Source organism: Cetorhinus maximus, chromosome 19 (genome assembly GCF_964194155.1).
Source record: "Cetorhinus maximus chromosome 19, sCetMax3.hap1.1, whole genome shotgun sequence".
Lineage (NCBI taxonomy): Eukaryota > Metazoa > Chordata > Chondrichthyes > Lamniformes > Cetorhinidae > Cetorhinus > Cetorhinus maximus.
In genome coordinates this window covers 90,355,783-90,372,265 of record NC_135897.1, presented here as the reverse complement: position 1 = coordinate 90,372,265, position 16,483 = coordinate 90,355,783, and the positions used below count along the sequence as shown (strand labels likewise).

The 16,483-nt window shown below is 44.4% G+C and overlaps 1 protein-coding gene and 1 long non-coding RNA gene across 2 annotated transcripts in view; both read left to right on the top strand.

Annotated features, from left to right (window-relative positions):
* LOC144694029 (uncharacterized) overlaps positions 1-16,483 on the top strand; it is a 406,257-nt gene that overhangs the window by 368,379 nt on the left and 21,395 nt on the right. The window lies entirely within an intron of this gene.
* eif2b5 (eukaryotic translation initiation factor 2B, subunit 5 epsilon) overlaps positions 1-16,483 on the top strand; it is a 57,672-nt gene that overhangs the window by 26,212 nt on the left and 14,977 nt on the right. Inside the window, exons 7-13 of the mRNA XM_078564362.1 lie at positions 684-996; positions 3,933-4,078; positions 6,363-6,498; positions 7,600-7,701; positions 8,619-8,726; positions 14,060-14,150; positions 15,107-15,230. Coding sequence (XP_078420488.1) covers positions 684-996; positions 3,933-4,078; positions 6,363-6,498; positions 7,600-7,701; positions 8,619-8,726; positions 14,060-14,150; positions 15,107-15,230 — 1,020 coding nt within the window. The remainder of the gene's footprint in view (positions 1-683; positions 997-3,932; positions 4,079-6,362; positions 6,499-7,599; positions 7,702-8,618; positions 8,727-14,059; positions 14,151-15,106; positions 15,231-16,483) is intronic.

Genomic DNA, 16,483 nt, shown 5'->3' with positions numbered 1-16,483 from the left:
CACCATGTCTACCACTTTGCACTTCTCTGCATTAAATTTCATCTACCATGTGTCTGCCCATTTACCAATCTGTGTCCTCCTGAAGTCTGTTACTATCCTGTTCTTTGTTTACTACATTTCTGAGTTTCATATCATCTGCAAACTTTGAAATTATGCCCTATAGTGACCCAAGTGTGGGTCATTTCTGTATATCAGAAAAACATTGGTGCTGCTACTGACCCCTGGAGAACACCAGTCTGTGCTTCCCTCCAGTCCCACTTATGGCAGGAGTCATAGCAGTTTATTTAAAAAGAGTCTTTATGAAGTAGCAAAAGGAACTCGGGACCGAAATTCCCTTTCGAAAGTTCCTATTGTATTTGCTTTCAGCAAAATTTCAGGCTGAGCATCCCGACTCTCAACAACACACTGAGCTTTAAAAGGAGTCATCACGATTCCCCCCCTGCCCATCAATTCTTTTACCGTTTTTTCTAGTTTTATCTCACAAATAACCAGAGATATTGAACTCAATTTCATGCCTAGCTGTGATGGGATTTAAACTCTCAATATCTGGTCTGCTGCTTCAAGGTCACTTGACCCACTGTCACTTACTAATTTGAAGTAACACTCTGAACCTACCTTTTCAATGGTGTTTGTAGTCTGATCTGACTTGTACATGGAGATATTTTGACGCCTTTGTGTTTTAGATTTTAGGGAATCAGATTCACATGCACGTGACGTCTGATGAATATGGAGTGCGGGTCTCCAACCTGCTTATGTACGAGGCTGTGTGTTTGGATATTATCCATCGCTGGGTCTACCCCATGACACCGGAGATGAACTTCACAGACGATGAGAAAGGGTTCAGTGTCCACCTGCGGCACAACGTCTACCGAGCGTCAGACGTCAGCTTGGGCCAGGGAAGTGTGATGGAAGAAAATGTAGTGATTGGCCAAGGCACCATTATTGGGACTAACTGCTTCATAACGAACAGCATCATTGGCCACAACTGTGTTGTAGGTGGGTTATTCTGCAACTGTGCATTCAATTGGATGTTCGTTCACAATTGGTGCCAACCAACCAATCGACTTAGTTGCTGATTGGCCTCTTGTAGCAATTTTTCTGAGTAGTTTTATTAAGTTGTAGCCAAAAAACATAACGTAAGAAATAGGAGCTGGAGTAGGCCATTTGGGCCTTTTGAGCCTGTTCCACCATTCAACAAGATCATGGCTGATCTTCTATCTCAACGCCACCTTCCTGCACTATCACCATATCCCTTAATTTCCTTAATCCCCAAAAATCTATCGACCTCTGTCTCAACTAAACTCAATGACTGAGCATTTATATCTCCCTGTGCCACACTTCCAGCACTCCTGTCCTCATTCCCACTTAACCCTCGAAGCTCTAATTCTGTGAGTTGAGTTCAAAATTTTTGTCCTTATCTCCATGTCTCCCCCCCCCCCCCCAATTGTAGCTGAGTGATCCCATCCTGCCTTATATCTCTGTATGTGCTCTTTATTCCTCAAATACTGAGCCTCATATCCCTTGGTCTCTCCACTGCTGTACTTCCTTGATCACCTCTCACTTTCTGCTAATCTTGCACTGCGTTTCTCCTCATCCCTCTCTCTCTCCACCCCTCAGACACAAACATCTCCTCACTCGTTCCGCTCCTCAGACACACACCTCCTGACCCTTCACCTCATCCCTAACACCCTCTGCTCCACCTTTGATGGATCCTTATTCAGCCAATTAGCTCCTGCTCTCAAAAATTTGTGTCCAGTTTCCTCTAACTGGCCAGCTCTCCCTACTTTCAAATATCATTTCAAATCCCTCCTCCTTCACCTTGCCTAGCTGCGCTATCCCATTCTTGGTGTCCACTAATCTGTCCTCCCTATTGTAAAACATTCTAACATATCTCCCTGCATGTGGCAGGAGCTCAAAGCACAGGCTGTTCCTGTTGGATAAATTGTTACGGATAATACATACAAATTATAAATGGTCATTCAGAGAATTGGCCAATGTGGGCATTTGCCCTCCACGAGAGCACCAATGGACTGTTATAATGAGTTTTGCAGCAGAATTGTGAGTGGACCATAGTGAGGGCCTCCCATCAGTGTTAATGGGCATTGATAGTGAGAAAATGCAAACGATGTAGTGAGTGAGCTTATCATTGGAGTTAACTGGCAGTAAAAGCAAGCAAACTCACCAGGTGCCGTAATAGTGTTAAAATGATCAAACCTCCGGCTGCTGTCTAGAAAATGTTGCTGTGGAATCTAATTGTAGGCATTGGCCAGTGTAGTAAATGCATAGGAACAGGAGGAGGCCATTCAGCCCCTCGAATCTATTCCACCATTCAATTAATTCATGGCACCTGAACTCCATTTCTCCATATCCTGGATCCCTGTCCTGAACATTTTAATCGACCTCCAACATCCAGCGCCATTTGTGGGGGAGAGTTCCAGATTCCCCATATCCTTTATCTGAAAAGGTTTCCTTCCTGAATGGCTCAGCTTTAGTGGTAATATTTCAGTGTCACCGCCTAGGGGAATTGTAACACCTATAGAGCAAATACCTTTGTTCATTTCTGTCAGGATGAGACATTTCTTCTGTCGTGTTCAGGTTGTACCTCAACATGTCCACTTATGTGGGAGAACAGGGCAGATACAGCTCCAATCATCTGTTGCTTCACCTATTTCTTTTTTCTTAAATGCACTTCCCATTTGACACCGGTGTTTTTGAAAAGCAGAATTGGTTATGGTGTCTGGAGGGCTGATAGATGTGCAGATTCTGCACTTCCGTCAGAACCCATCTGCATCAATGCATGCTGCAAGTACTTTACTCACTTTGATGTTTAAGGATTTGGGGAAGCGTGAAAATTATCTGAGACTTCAAGCTCTGAGGTGAACATTTATAGAAAACGCTCCAAGCCAGAGAACTCCCAGGGGGTGTGAAATGAGCAGTTGATGGGAGGGAGTGAGTTGTGCGTCACAGGCAAAAGAGCCACTGCTGGAAATCAGAAATGAAAGTTGCTGTAAAGGCACTGTAAATACGGACTGCTGAGACAAGACCCCAAGTGAGTTAGACGGTCTCAGCTTTGGATAATGGAAGAAAGGAAGACTTGCATTTGTACAGCACCTTTCACAGCTTCAAGAGGTTCCAAAGCACTTTACAGCTGATAAACTACTTTTAAATTATGGTGGCTGTTGTAACGTAGCAGGGGTTATAAAGGCCGTTGCTAAGGAACAGAGCATCAGGCATGGTTCTCCAGTGTCGAAAGTTGCTCAGCGAGTAGCAATCTCCAAGGCTATGGATTCAAGTCTCACACCAGAGAACTTAATCCAGGATGACACTCCCGTGCTAAGGGAGGCCTGTGCTGTCAGAAGCACCGTCTTTTGAATAAGACACTAAATTGCAATCCCGTCTGTCTTCTCATGTGGACATGCAAAAAATCCTCTGACACTATTTTGAAGAGCAGGGAAGTTCTCCGGAGTGCCCTTTCCAATATTTATCTCCCAACCAACCGCGCTTTTTAAAAAAAAAATCTGGCTATTATCACCTTGCTGTTTGTGGCACCTTGCTGTGCACAAATTGGCAGCTGCATGTCCTACATATAACAGGGGCTGCACTTCAGAAATACTTCATTGGTTATAAAGTGCTTTGAGATGTCCTGAGGACCCTGGCGGAGGAGCAGAGGCTCTGCTATCATTCCCGCTATGATATACAATTTCACTTTCTGGAAATTGACGGCTGAGCTCTGGCCATGATCTCCTCTCCTTCCTCTCCTCACTCTAACTATCCAAGCCCTGGTGAGGAACAACTCTTGCCAGCCAAATCCCTTGGCTGTTATGCCTGATGAGAGTGCAGGGGAAGGGAAGCAAACCAGAACCTGGGAAAGACTTTAAAATATCACTTGAGCATGAATGAGTGTTTGTTTTCTTCCCCCATCCTCCCCACAGGAGACAATGTGAAACTCGACCAGGCCTACATCTGGAATAACGTCCATATTGGAGATGGGGTGGACATTTACAGATCAATTGTATGCAGCGAAGTGGAGGTTAAACCTGGAGTCAGACTGAATGAGCATTGTGTTTTAGCATTTAACGTAAGTCTGACTCAGTCTAATGCAGAGAGCTTGGTTGCTGTCCGAGGCATTCTCCATAAGCATCTTTTTAAGTAGGCATCATTCGGCTGAAGTTCTTCCCCCTTCCCTCAAACTTCCAGCTTCTCTGAGAATTGAAGAGGTTGATGAGTCTAAAGGACAGGTGCCCCTGACTCTTGCATTTGGGCCTGCTGATTGATGTGGCACTGGGTGACTCTCATGTTTGACTTTAACTGCAGTTCCCGTCATACAGCAGGACTCTGACTGTAACCCCTCACCCCTGAGTAAATTGACTGAGAATGGGTGAAGGAAAGTTGCGATGTTCACCCCTTGAAAGGGCAGCGGCAGCAGGTGCGACTAAATGTATTCCTGGAGGTTTCATCACATGACTTGTCCCCACACTCCAGCCATTAGTCGGCCAACACATCCATCCTTGTGACGCACTGCCTTCCTACGCCAGTTGGAAAGCAAAAAGACTCATTACCCAATTGGATGATGCTTGACTGTCAGCCAAGCAGCCTTTTTTTCCCCCAATTTTCAATATTTTTATATCTGGTAAAAAGAGGTGTTCAAAGAAAATGAAAGAAAAACAATCTTTTTTTAATGTCCCGATGATTTTTCTCCAGGGTTGCACACAGCAGTGTCCTGGAGATTGATCTGGAGACTCTGATTCTGGAGACTCCAGACCAGTCCTACTGCTAAGTTCCCTTTCAGGTCGTACACCGTTGTTTCATCACCATTGAGTCAAAATCCTGGAACCTCCTCCCTAACAGCTGCATGTGGACTACCTTTACCACACTCACTGCAGTGGTTCAAGAAGGCAGCACACCACCCCTTTCTTGAGTGGAAATAAGTGAAGGGCAATTTCTTTTTTACTCTTTCATGGGATGTGGGCCACCATTTGTTGCCCATCCCTAATTGCCTTTGAACTGAGTGGCTTGCTAGGCTATTTCAGAGGACAGATTATGGGTTTGGAGTCATATGTAGGCTAAATTGGGTAAGGATGGCAGCTTCCCTTCCCTAAAGGGCATTAGGGAACCACATGGGTTTTTATGACAATTGATAGTTTCATGGTCACCATCATTGAGACTAGCTTTCAGTCCCAGATTTTTATCAATTTAAATTCCACCAGCTGCTGTGGTGAGATTTGAACCTATGCCTCCAGAGAACTCACCTGAACTTCTGGATCACTAGTCCAGTGACATTACCACGATGCCACTGTCTTACCAGCTGTGCCCAAATCCTGAGAATTAATACTTTTAAAAAAGAGATTGCCTGAAGAGATCCCTCCTTGTAGTGAGTAAGGAGAGCTTTGTTACAGATAGAATTGTTTTGCCAATTCAGGGATACTGTGCTGTCCCAATCAAATATTGAAATATTTGTTGGGTGTTGCCAATGTCACGCTTGTCCCCTCCCAACCCACCGGAAGCAATGTCAACATGGAGCTGGCTCACCCCACAGCCATGGTGCTGCAGTCGGGCTAAACGGGCAGAAGCGAGACTTCCGTCCTTCACTGAAGAGGAAGTCCCACCCAATTGGCTGGCAGCGCTAAGAGCGTAATAGTGGGCGCTGCCTAGTGACATGCCTTGCCATTATAGTCAACATCCCTTGAGCATATCCATAATACTTTGAGTTAGCCACAGTACTTAATTGTTGGGGACACTACTTAGCCAGTGGATCCCAAGGACCTTTCTCAAGTAGCGCATATGAAATGAAGTGGGCTGTCCATTCCTCCTGACATGTAGTCCAAGTTTCAGCACCGTACAGCCACCTACTTAGGACGCAGGCATCACAGATTCTTAGTCGTGTGGCAGTTGTGAGTTTGGGGTATTTCCAGGCTCTTGCCTAAAGCTTTCCAAATACCACAGCAGCACTACCAATATGAGCTGGTATCTAGCTTCCTCTTTTAGGCACCTGTGCTAATCACCTGAACCACTCCATATGGTGGCAAGTTCCCCATGGAATGGTAGAATACTACAGCACAGAAGGAGGCCATTCGGCCCACCAAGTCTGCTCCGGCTCTTTCAAAGAATAATCCAAATAGTTCACAACCTTATTTCAAATTTCCTGTTATTTTAAGCCTCTGGGGATTGTTTAGACCCTAATGGATGCATTTATTGCAAAATGCAGTATTGTTTAAGTTACCAAGTGAAATAATAGCCAAGATGCAGATTCCCATGAATGTTCAGATACCTATAGTATCTGCCATAATGGCAGTATGTACAGTATGTCCTTTGGGGGAAGTGCATTGGATGCAGTGTAATTGATGCAGTCACACTTTTCCTAGGTGGTTGTGGGGCCTGATATATCCCTTCCAGAAGGTACTGTGGTGTCCTTGCACTTGCCAGACGAAGAAGAAGATGAAGATGAGTTCAGCGATGACGCAGCTGCAAACCACGCACCGTCGAAAGCCAAGGTGAAAGGTGAGTCAGTTCCACTTAAAGTATGACCTGGCTCATTCTCACCTCTAAATTAGAAAGTTGTATGTTCAAGTCCCAGTGAAGCACTGAGCGAGTGCTGCGCTGTCGGAGGTGTTGCCTTTCGAGTGAGGTGTTAAATCAAAGCCCCTGTATGCCTGTTCACATGGATATGAAAGATCCCACAACATCAGTCTGAAGAGTAGAAGGGGCATCCTTCTCAGTTTTCTGACCACATTCAACCAGCACCGTTAAGAAGCAATTAACCGGCCTTCTATCTCAAGGCTGTTGTAGCACCTAGCCTTATGCAAATTGACTGCTGTTTTTGAGTGCCTAGCAAGTCTTTGACTGTGAAGCACTTTAAGATGTCCTGAGAACATAAAATCAATGCAAGCAGTGAAGTGATTTTTGTTAAACATTCATATCTAGAAGGGGTGTTACTGAAATAAAAACAGAAAAGTGCTGGAAAAACCGCATCTGTGGAGAGAAAAACAGAGTTAACATTTTGAGTCCAATATGACTCTCCTATGGAGCACAGGGCTGCATGAGTTGGCTGATCTCAGTCAGAGCAGCATTTGGAACTCCAGGTTTGTCCTCTGTGCTAGAGAGGAGAAATGCCAAACATGGTTCCCTCTCCAGCTCACTTTCAGATAGCCCTTGCTGGTATTGGTGTTGCGAAAGGATAGGACCAGGTTTGACTTTAATAGACCCTACAGTGAAATGATCTGTTGCTGCTCACTAACTAGTCAGTGAAGAGCAGTCGCATCATCATAGTGAGAGGACTGTTGGAGTTCTCCTCCACTGTCAGTCCTCATGTTGCTACTAAGCTGCGTGGTAGTGCAGTAGCCTGAAAGGTACCACGCAGGCCTTTTCCTGTTAGATATAATGCATGTGTGCAATCACGCAAAGAAATTTAAAGGGACCACTCACTGCTGTGCTTGGTCAACTTTTTTCAACGATATTTTAAAGGGAACATTTCCGCCTCCTTCCCTAAGAGGCTGTTCCCCCCCCCCCTCGATAAATACATGATTGTAAGTGTACAGTTGTGTAATAAATCACACAGTAAAATAGACGATCCTGACTTCATCTCATTCTGTTGTTACACAGGCTACAACCAAGATGAAGTGGGAACACAGGGCATTGGATATGTCTGGAAAGCTGCTATTGAGAGTGAGAATGAAGATGATGAGCTGGCGCAGAATATGTGGGGTAAGGATTTTCAGGAAAAATGTAAGCATTTAATGATGGGGGAAACTTCCAGCAAGTCTAACCCACTTTTATAATGATAAACCCCAACTATTCACCTTTTCATCATGTGCTGCAGTCTGTCCTCCCTCCAGAAAGACGCACAATTGCACCTTGAGCCACTTGTTATCTAGTTCTGTGTCCATCCCTGATAAATTATTCTGCAATTGCAGTCCTCTTTCAAAGGCGCTGTCTTTCAGATGAGAAGTTAAACTGCCCCATCAGGTGGATGCAAAAGAGCCCATAATGCTACTTTGAAGAAGAATGTATGAGTTATCCCTGGGTGTCCAAAACTTATCCCTCAACCAACTTCACTGAAACAGATAATCCCATTGTCTCATCGCTGTTTGTGAGATATTGCTGTGCGCAAATTGGATGCTGCATTTTCTACATTACAAAAGTGACTGCGCTTCAATAAGTACCTCATTGGCTGTAAAATGCTTTGGGACATCCTGAGGCCGTGACAGGTGCTTTAGAAATGCAAATTTGTATTTTCTATCTATGGGTGGAAATCTATAGGAATAAGATGGAATCAGGCCATTTTGCCTAGCTAGTTCACGTCAGTTCTTCCCCTTCATGTGAGTAAAGGATTTAGCTAACTCTTGTTGCAGAAGTTTAAATGACAAGTGAAAAATCTAAACTGTGCCAGACAGTAGAAAAACCCTGAGCAGGTGTGGCCAGAGTTACCCTGCTGACCATTTCTTAAACAGTTTGACAAGAATTTCCAATGTATCACGTGATTGGGTCAAAGAAAGGTCTCCAGATTGCCTGGGACCTCTCTGTTCCACATGTACTGCTCATGTGGCCGGTTCTACCTGCTGAGAGTTTTACATTCCAGTCTCCTGCCTTCTCATCACAGGTTTTTTTTTTCCACTTTGCAGGCCTAACGTTAAAGTCCGAATCTGGGAGTGAAAGTGAAAGTGAGATGAGTGTTGACTCACAAGAGGCAGACAGCAGAAGTGTCTCACCACAGCTGGATGATGCGAAAGGTGAGGTCTCATTTGGTGCTGGGCATCATGGTATCACAGGTAACTTGAGTCAGGTCTGACCAACTGCTGCGTTGACTCCAGGTCTGTGCAGACATTAACAAGGACAATGTTAGGAAGTGTTGCAGTCTGCCTCGATATCCCTGGGCTACAGGGAGGAAGTAATTACTGATCGCACTGGACTCGCTGCAGGAGTCCCTCAGGGTACTGTCCAAGACTCAACCATCTGCAGCTGCTTCATCAGTGACCTCCCATCATAAGGTCAGAAGTCGGGATGTTTGTTGATGATTGCACAATGTTCAGCACCATTTGCTGCCCCTCATATACTGAAGCAGTCTGTGTCCATATGCAGCAAGACCTGGGCAATATTCAGGTTTGGGCTGATAAGTGGCAAATAGCATTCGCCACACAAGTGCCGGCATTGGCCAACTCCAACAAGAGAGAATCTAACCATTTCCCCTTGACATTCAATAGAAGTACTATCGCTGAATCCCCCACCATTAACATCATGGGGGTTACCATTGACCAGAAACTGAACTGGACTAGCCATACAAATACTGTGACTACAAGAGCAGGTCAGAGGCTGAGAATTCTATGGCAAATAACTCACCTGACTCCCCAAAGCCTGTCTACCATCTACAAGGCACAAGTCAAGAATGTGATGGAATATTTTCAACTTGCCTTGAGTGCGGCTCCAACAACACTCAAGCACTATCCAAGACAAAGCAGTCCACTTGATTGGCATCCCAACCACCACCTTAAACATTCACTCCCACTACCACTGGTGCACAGTAGCAGCAGTGTGTACCACCTACAAGATGCACTGCAGTAACTTGCCAAGACTCCTTCAACAGCAACTTCTAAACCCACGACTTCTACCACCTAGAAGGACAAAGGCAGCAGATGCATGAGAACACTACATCCTGCAAGCACCCCTCTGAGCCCCACACTGTCCTGACTTGGAACCATATCGCCATTCACTGTCGCGGGATTAAAATCCTGGAACTCCCTAACAGCACTATGGATGTACCTACACCATATGGATTGCAGTGATTGAAGAAGGTGGCTCATCACCACCACCTTCTCAAGGATGGTTGAAGATTGGCAATCATGTGCTGGCCTTGCTAGGAATGCTGACATCCTGTCATTCTTCTAACCATCACCCAGAAGTGTGTGGCTGCAAGATATTCTATTTACAGGAGGCACTGCAACAGCTCACTGTTACTTTAGCAGCACCATCACCTCCACGTCACATGCCATCCCGACAGTGACAGATAGTGGTCTTCCTTCAACGTTTCTGGCTCTGCATCCTGCAGTTTTCTGCCCTACTTCATTCTGGGAGCACCATCACCATGAGGACAGCACAGGGCAGGGAGGGGTGAAGGTGGGGTGTCAAAGAAGGCTCATCACCTCAGGGCCGTTGGAGATGGGCGATAAATGCAGCCTTGTCAGTGTCGCCCACGTCCCGACAATTAAATACGTAAGTAAACTGCAAGGGTAGGATCAGCAGACACAAGTTTAAACTAGTAAAAATTGAGGAATGATTATCAGGAACTTCCTCTCACAGGGAGTGATAAATGTGGGCTCCCAAATAGAGTAGTGAGGCAACAAAAAAAGTCCCTGGCATGATTTAAGAACCAATTAGATACTGCAGCGGAGGCATTCAACATCAGCGCAGCTGTGGCTCAGTTCATAGCACCCTCGCCTTTGAATCAGAGGGTTGTGGGTTCATGTCCCACTCCCGGAAAACCAAGAACTGTGATTGTACTCAAAAGAGTTGCAATCTGTGACTGTTGATAACTCGAAAGAGTATCAGGGCAGGATGAATTATGATGGGCTGAATGTTCATAGCTTTTTTTTTGTAATTATCTCATGACTTCAATTCACACGGAAATGTGAAAGATCCTGTTCCAGGAGATTCTAGATTACAATCTGGGCAGACCTGCTCGGACACGAAATCAAAAACTATTTCAGACACCCGGGGTACTGGGTGTGGGACGGGAGGGATGCGGTTTCCTATCTTAGCTGCTTTAACCACGTGTCCCTGGAACGGATCCCAAGTTAGCTCACGTCAGCTGAGCAAGGAGGTGTTAAACCCCTCGAGTTATCTTGGACTGTGTATCTCTGATCTCTGTAACTGGACTTTGAAATCTGCCTGCTGTGTTGTTTCCTTGGTTTTGCAAAACTATTTTAATAATCAAACTTTCCTGTTTGGCAAACTTCCATGAGAGTGTGGGCTTGCCACGGCCTGATCTGGGATTGGATCAGACAGCGTCCTATATTGAGCAGGAATTTAAAGTCAGTCAAAGTGGTGTATTTGTGATGTCGATGGTGTGCTTTTTACTATTATATGTAGAATCGTGGAATAATGCAGCACAGTAGGAGGCCATTCAGCCCTTCGTGCCTGTGCCAGCTCGTTGGTGGAGCTATCCAATTCATTTCTCTCTTTGCTCCTTCCCAATAGCCCTGAAAATATTTCCTTTTCAAGTATTTATGCATTTCCCTTTTGAAAGTTACTTTTGAATCTACTTCCACCGCCCTTTCAGGTAGTGCATTCCAGATTCCATAACTTTCTGCATTAATAAAGAAATTTCCCCATTTCCCCTCTGCTTCTATTGCCAAGTACATAATCTGTGCCATGAGTAGTATCGCACCTGCTGAAACAGTTTCTCCCTTTTTACTCCATCAAAGCCATTCATGAATTTGAATGCCTCTATAAATCACAGGATTGTTACGGTGTAGAAGGAGGTCATTTGGTCCATCGTGTCTGCACCAGCTCTCCAAATGAGAGACTGACTAATTCCATTCTCCCGCCTTCTCCCTATAACCCTGCACAATCTTCCTTTTCAGATAACAGTCTAATTTCTTTTAAATGCTTCAATTGAACCTGCCCCCAACACAGAGTCTCAGGCATAGCATTTCAGACCCTAACCACTTGCTGCATGAAAATGTTTTTCCTCATATCACTATTGCATCTTTTACTAATTACTTTAAACCTGTGCCCTCTTGTTCTCGATCCTTTCAAGAATGGGAACAATTTTTCCCGATCTACTCTGTCCAGACCCCTCATGATTTTGAAAACCTCTATCAAATCTTCTCTCTGCCTTCTTTTCTCTAAGGAAAACAGTCCTAGCTTCTCCAACCCATTTTCAAACCTGAAGTTCCTCATTCTTGGAACTGTTCTCATGAATCATTTCTGCACCCCCTCTAATGCCTTCACATCCTTCCTAAAGTGCCGTGCCCAAAACTGGATGCAATACTCCAGCTGAGGCTGAACTAGTGATTTATATAAGTTCAACATGACCTCCTTGCTCTTGTACTCTACGCCCCTATTAATAAGCCGAGGATACTGTATGCTTTATTAATTGCTCTCCCAACCTGTCCTGCCACCTTCAATACACATATACACGCAGGTCCTTCTGCTTCTGCACCCCCTTTAGAGTTGTACCCCCTATTTTATCCTCCCTCCATGTTGTTCTTAACCTTCCCTGCTCTAAGGAGAACATTCCAGATTCTCTAGTCTCTCTACATAACGGAATTCCCTCATCCATGTACCATTCTAGTAAATCATGCTCCCAAAATATTTCATTTTTTTCCCCCAAAAAAATGTATCTTTTTGTTCCCTTTGGAAATTCTTGCATTTGTAACTTGGGGCCTGCTTGTCCCTCTGATTTGCTCTGTTGCTGGACTTCAGTTCCATGCCACAAGTCACTCTCAGTCACCTTGCCTAACTGCCCATTCCTGATGTGAGAACTTTGGAACAGCGACTATTCGACCACAGGTATTCCTGCCGCTGAACTGCACGCTTTTCCCTTGTAGGTGGCAGAGGCATAACTACATAGAATTTACAGCACAGAAACTGGCCCCTCAGCCCAGCCAGTTTGTCCCTTGTGCTTATCTAACTTACACATTTTATTTTATTCTTTCATGGGGTGTTGGCGTCGCAGGCAAGGCCAGCATTTGTTGCCCATCTCCAGTTGCCCCTGAGAAGATGGTGGTGAGCCACCTTCTTGAATGGCTGCAGTCCATTTGGTTTGAATTTTCTGTAGCAGTTTGATGCAACAGAACGGCTTGCTAAGACGTTTAAGCGTCAACCACGTTGCTGTGGGGCTGGAGTCACATGTAGGCCAGACCAGGTAAGGATGGTCGATTTCCTTTCCTCAAGGATATTCATGAACCAGATGAGTTTTTACAGCTATCAATGAAAGATTCATGGCCACCATTACTAGCTTTCAATTCAAGATTTATTAATTGAATTTAAATTCCACCAGTTGCCGTGGTGGGATTTGAATCCATGCCCCAGAGCATTAGCCTGGGCCTCTGGATTACTAGTTCAGAGGGATTACCACCAAGCCACCATCTCGCCATTAACGCATCTATTCAGTTTATCTCAAACATTCCTCTTCATTACAAGTTCTCAATTCTCATCACTCTCCGGATAAAGAAGTTTCTCCTGGATTCTTTACTGAATTTATTAGTGGCTATCTTAAATTTATGACTGTTAGCTTTGTATTCCCTCCACAAGTGGTAGCATCATGCCCCCACCCCCACGTTTACCCTATCAAGTGCCTTCATAATTTTAAAGACTCTTATCAGGTCACCTGTCTCCTGTCAGAGATTAGACAGCACAGCATTGACTCAGGTTTGAGTCTCGCACCTTCATCTCAGTGGCTAGGCACCTCACTGGAGAAACTAGTTGAGCTGCTTCATTACAATTTCTGAACCACAAGTGGTTTAACTTGATGTTTTTTAAATTCTCTTCATATGTGCATGTGTCAGGACATGCATGTTATAATTAAAACAAAAAGTACTCTCAAATAAAATGTACGCAGTACTTAAGTCTGTGTGCAGATGTAATGGACCAAAACAGGCTGTAATAAGATTGAGAGACTGAGACTATAAATGACTTTTTTTTTAGCTGACCTTGACTGAGGCAGCGCCAAGAAACTCTATAATCAGCCCCAATCAGGGAAAATATACTGGAAGATACGCTTGTGTATTTAAGCATGGAATCTGTGATGCCAACTACAGTCAAATAATCTGTCAGAGTTCGTTGTTGAAATTGCCCTAGATAACCCCACTTGGGTTAGGTAGCAGTGTCCATGGAACTGTACCTCTGAGGATGTTTGACTTCGGAGAGGAAGAAAATAAATTGCCAAGAGAAAAAGAATCAACAGCTTTTTGGGTCCAGTTTGGTTGCAGCTGCTGTAATTTTCATGTAGCTTTATTTTTAATTGCTGCTCTCTGATACTGACAGAAGAACACTGTAGAGACCTGATTCTGCATTACATTTTGCCTCAACATCCCACCTTCCCCTTTCTTCTCCCCTCCCACAGTTTTCCAGAATGAAGTCCTTGACACGCTGCAGCGAGGCATGGAAGAAAATATTTCTTGTGACCACCTTGTACTGGAGATCAACTCTCTCAAGTGAGTAACTGTTAACCTTTAGATGTTCGAACCCAGTTTTTGTGGAAAGAACATGCATTTGTGTAGCGCCTTTTCACATCTTTCAACAGCATCCCAAATTACGTCACTTAACATTGATTACTGCGCAGTGTAGTGACTGTTATATAGGCGAACCATGCATCCATTTTTATACACAGTAATTCCCCATAAATTGCTGTGAGAAGAGTGTTATTGAGTAAGATGAATGCTGCAGAAAATTTCCTGTGATTATTCTGTGATTAATGTCATGGGAATCTTTAAAATTCTCATGACCAATCAGCACATGCAACTGGACTCTTGATTTAGCATCTCATCCGAAGCATCTTTAGGGTACCGATCTCTAAGTGATGTTGAGCTTCTCCCAGAGTCTCAACATCCTCTGATTCTTTTCCCACCTATCACTCTCCATAAACATGGGCTCATCTAAATCTGCCTGTATCCTAACTCGCATCAAGTCCCGCTCACTCTTCGTTGTTCTTGTTCACCTGTGTAGAACCTCAGTCTGGCAGTGGCTTGAGTTTTAAAATTTTTAACCTTGTTTTCAAATCTCTCCATGGCCTCACTGCTCCCCCCCTATAACACTGTAACCTCCTCCAGCCCTACAAGCCATCAAGATCTCTGCGCTCCTCCAATTCTGACCCCTGGCACATCCCCAGTTTTAATCACTCTATCATTGGCAGGCATGCCTTCACCTGGTTGGACCCTGAACTCCCAAATTCCCTCCTTAAACCTCTCTTTGTTCTTTCTTTCTCTCTTTTATGGCGCTCCTTAGAACCTGCCTGTTTGACCATGCCTTTAGTCACCTGTCCTGATATCTCTATGTGGCTTGGTGTTAAAATTCATCTGATTACACTCAGATGACACACCTTGATTCATTTTACTCCATTAAAGGCACTATATAAGCGCAAGCTGTCATGATTTATTTTTCACCCTCCTAGATATGCTTATAACATCACCATGAAGGACGTGACGCAGATCACCACTAAGGTGATCCTGGACGTACCCCTGCAACAGCACGGAGCTGAAGCTTCAGCTGCCCAGTACTGCAACACTCTTATCTCCGTGAGTATTTGGACCAAAGAAATAATCCTGGAGGTGGTGGAAGGTGCAGTGGCTCAGGTCAGCAGAGAGTGGGGCTGAAGTTTTCCCATGTACAGTAGAATGGGGCCATTGGCTGGGTAGATATGAGGCATTTTGAACTTGGTTTGCCAGGACACAGCTATGAAAGCTTGAGGGTGTGGGAAGTGCAACAATGGTTATCCTGGAGTCTGCAGATGCAGTTTCAGGACCCAGAGTTTCACATTAGCTGAAGCTCTTTCTCGATGTGACCACGCAAGGTGCTATCTTCTAACGTAGAGGGAGCCATGACCTGACTATCAGCTAATGCATGGCGAGAGTGGGAATGAAATGGGAGCACTGGGGCAGACATGCATCAGAAAGTACACGTGGTGTACCCATGGCATCTTTATATGAAGTGAGCCGCAAGGAACTTGGTGTGCCAAATGCTTCTTTACTAGAAAACCTTGCACCAAAGTCTAGATGGAAACAGGTATTCAGGAAGTGTATAGAAACAAGAGTAGGCTATTCAGCCCCTCAAGACTGTTCTGCGTCATGGCTGATGTGTACTTCAACTCTGTTTACATGCCTTTGATCCAAGTCCCTTAATAAGATTCTCATTTGGTAGTACAGAATTTGAGTATTGCTGAAAAAAGAGACATGTTAAAAGTTTTTTAGCCTTGCACTCTTCAGGACACTTCACAAGAATACCAATATAGGAGGAAGACAACAGTTTATACTGTATGTGAAGAAAGTGATGATTGTTTGGCAAGTGGACTCTGATTGATAGAGGCGTTGCCATGGAGAATGCAGTGATGTGACTGACAGTTAACTGCCAAGCATTGTTTGATATTTAAACCAGGCAGCTTGACTCTGATTGGATAATGCATTGCCCTGAGAAATGAGTCAGCAAATAGCTGTCACTTATTTTGTTTAGCTGAAACAGGTGCAATGCGTGTACATGTTCTTTCTGTCTGCAAAGAACAGAGCCCTGTGTATTAATATATGTAGCTTCCAGTACACGCAAATGTACCACACTGAGAGTCCAACTGACAATCTTGTTTTGATTGTCAGTGTATATCTTAACACACTGAAGATTATTTAGCAAATGTTGTCCAATCGCGGAATCGCATCTAATGTTGGACTCTGTGTTCTGAGTTGCCAGTTGCGAGCATCAGTGGGACATGCTGTTAATACAATCCACCAGTCTTTGGGATGTATGGCCTACTTATCTAGCATCACACTGGCATTGACATTCA